A 2,396-nucleotide genomic window follows, 5' to 3' on the forward strand; every position below is an offset into this window, starting at 1 on the left:
AGAAAAAGAGAAAAGAAAAATAGGACCTATATGAACATGACAGGCCATAAAGACATGCTAATCTGTTTAACAACCACTACCAACTTTCATGCACTAAGAACCATCATGCTCATAGCTATGTGAGCATATCAGAGGTGATATGTGCCCAGGTTGAAAGTGAATCGAGAAAAAAATTATAACCCAAGATATTGTATGGTCTATAATTAGTAAATGCTTTGCAGCTTGGAATATATTATGTAGAAGTTTTAACATGCGATGCGAGTAATGCTTTATGTTGTCAACAAGCAAAGTGCAGGAACACAAGCAAAGAAAATCTCTAGAGCTAGGTTCCTTGAAACTTGTTAATCTGGTCAGACATGACAACATAGAAACAATTATTTAGGTGGCAAAGTTTGCACTCACTTCACTTTCATCATCCAGAACTCTTTCCATGAGATATAGATCACAGTATTTTGTTATCTCCAACAGTACTTCCAAAACTGAGGACCTCACAGTTGCGCCTTTCTGCCACAAGTAAAGTAAAATCACATAAATCCAAGTTTGCAGACCAAAGCATGAATTTTATTGAAAATGAACTATTAGTACCTGAAGCTCCTCTGGAGTGCTTTCATCAAGGATTACTCCAAGCAATCGACACGTCACCTGTGCATGGAATTCACGTGAAGCATAAGTTGAGTGAAAAAAAATAAAGACGGTCAACCGCATTACTTTCAAATCTTCAATAGCTAACTCTATGAACCCCTTTTTATGAATTTTTAGGAACAAGTACCACTTTTTATGAACCCTACTACATATTAATAGAAATGAAACAATGAGAAAAAACAAATATCAGAAGTGGCTTATTGGAGTACCAAACAGTATAAGGTAGCTACCTTTCTTGCTTCGCTCAATTTCTGCCTAACTATTTGCCCCAAGGTTGGCTGGAAAAGGAAGGAACAAAAGAAGAAGAAGATTTAGTACAAACTAGTTCAAAACAAGCAACACGTAATCGAAATGGCAAACAAATATAATTCAGCACTTACCTTTACCGGTTGGAAAAGCTCGTCAACGACATTTTGTGCCCTCACATCCTCTGATGGCGTTGAAACTCCAGACGGCATAAATGTTGTATTCGAATGAGAACTGTTGCCAGAGCTACTGGCTGCAGGAGCCTGCCTTTTCGGTTGTCTTCTTTGGGGCCCACTAGGTGTTCTCAAAAGCCTCCATGTGAAGACTATCGCCACTGCAAGCCCAGCAACAGCCCCAACTGATCGTGAATTCTGATAACATTCCGTTCAAGTCATTAGCCAACCCAGTCTATGACCAATTTTGTCCATTAAAATTATTTAAAAAAAAAAAAGGCGTAATGGGGCCTTTGATTTATGGCAGTGGCATATCAACCATACATGATACTTTTCCAGTTGGTAATGACAAAGACTTAATTCCATAAGATTATAGTTTCAAGACCAACTTTCTCCACTATAAACCATTAGCAACTACAGTCTTTTACTACCAAAAAAAAAAATCCCTACAATCTTTAACCATTTATCAACTTTTCAAAGTGAATTTCACAGGGGTCTAGTTTCAGTTTTAATTCTTGAATATGTTTCCTTCTTCTCAAAATTCCAACATCAAGGAATCAAATTTCCATCCCCAAATAGCTAAAAATTTCCAATTACGTACTAATTACTATCTACACATCAAATGTTCCCAACCAAAAAGCTAACCCTAATCAAATCCACAATTGAAAATTGCGAAATCAATGCAAAAATCAAATTAGAACATCAAAACTAACAAAACCCATTTGACAACCAAAGACTATAAGCGAAAAAGACGAGATCTTTAGGCATCAGATCCATGGAAAATAATAACCGAATTGAAAAAAAAAAAAAAAAAAAACAAGAAACGAAAAGGAGAAAGAACCAGATTGTGGAAAGAGATCGAGAAGAGATTGGACATCTTGACGGTGAGGAAGGCCCCGAAGCGCTTGATGAGCTGAACGAGCTCCTCTTTCGAAGACTCAGCCATGGCCGAACCGAATCGGAGAGAACGACGTCGTTTCGCGCAGAAAAGGCCAAAAGGGGGGTTTTGAATTCTCAGGCTGCTCAGCTAATGACGTCTTCTTCCTTCTTCGACATCGCTTATCAGTTATTACTGTGGCTGGCTGCGGGTTTCGAGGAAAGGGAAAAAAGAAGCCAAAAAAAAAAAAAAAGAGAAAAAGAAAAAGGAAAAACAAAACTTGTTCTTTGCGTCAACGAAGAGAGAGAGAGAGTGTGTGTGTGTTTTGGTTTGTTTAATGTGATTGTGGAATAGATTATATGAGCTTGTGTTTACTTTACCTTTTTCTTAACTGTTAAAGGCACTCGGTTAAGCTGTCGGCCCAAAAAGAGTTTTGCTTGCCCAACCTGTATTCACTT

General features: G+C 37.8%; 1 protein-coding gene across 1 annotated transcript in view; it reads right to left on the bottom strand.

Moving 5' to 3' along the window:
- The window catches only part of LOC21401247 (peroxisome biogenesis protein 22), a 3,547-nt gene extending 1,382 nt beyond the window's left edge, over positions 1–2,165 (bottom strand). Inside the window, exons 1-5 of the mRNA XM_024174200.1 lie at positions 1,903–2,165; positions 1,023–1,259; positions 873–920; positions 586–642; positions 403–504 (exon numbers count right to left, since the gene is read on the bottom strand). Coding sequence (XP_024029968.1) covers positions 403–504; positions 586–642; positions 873–920; positions 1,023–1,259; positions 1,903–2,007 — 549 coding nt within the window. The 5' untranslated portion in view covers positions 2,008–2,165. The remainder of the gene's footprint in view (positions 1–402; positions 505–585; positions 643–872; positions 921–1,022; positions 1,260–1,902) is intronic.
- Between the last annotated feature and the right edge of the window lie 231 nt (positions 2,166–2,396).

Source organism: Morus notabilis, unplaced genomic scaffold, assembly GCF_000414095.1.
Source record: "Morus notabilis unplaced genomic scaffold, ASM41409v2 Scaffold199, whole genome shotgun sequence".
NCBI lineage: Eukaryota > Viridiplantae > Streptophyta > Magnoliopsida > Rosales > Moraceae > Morus > Morus notabilis.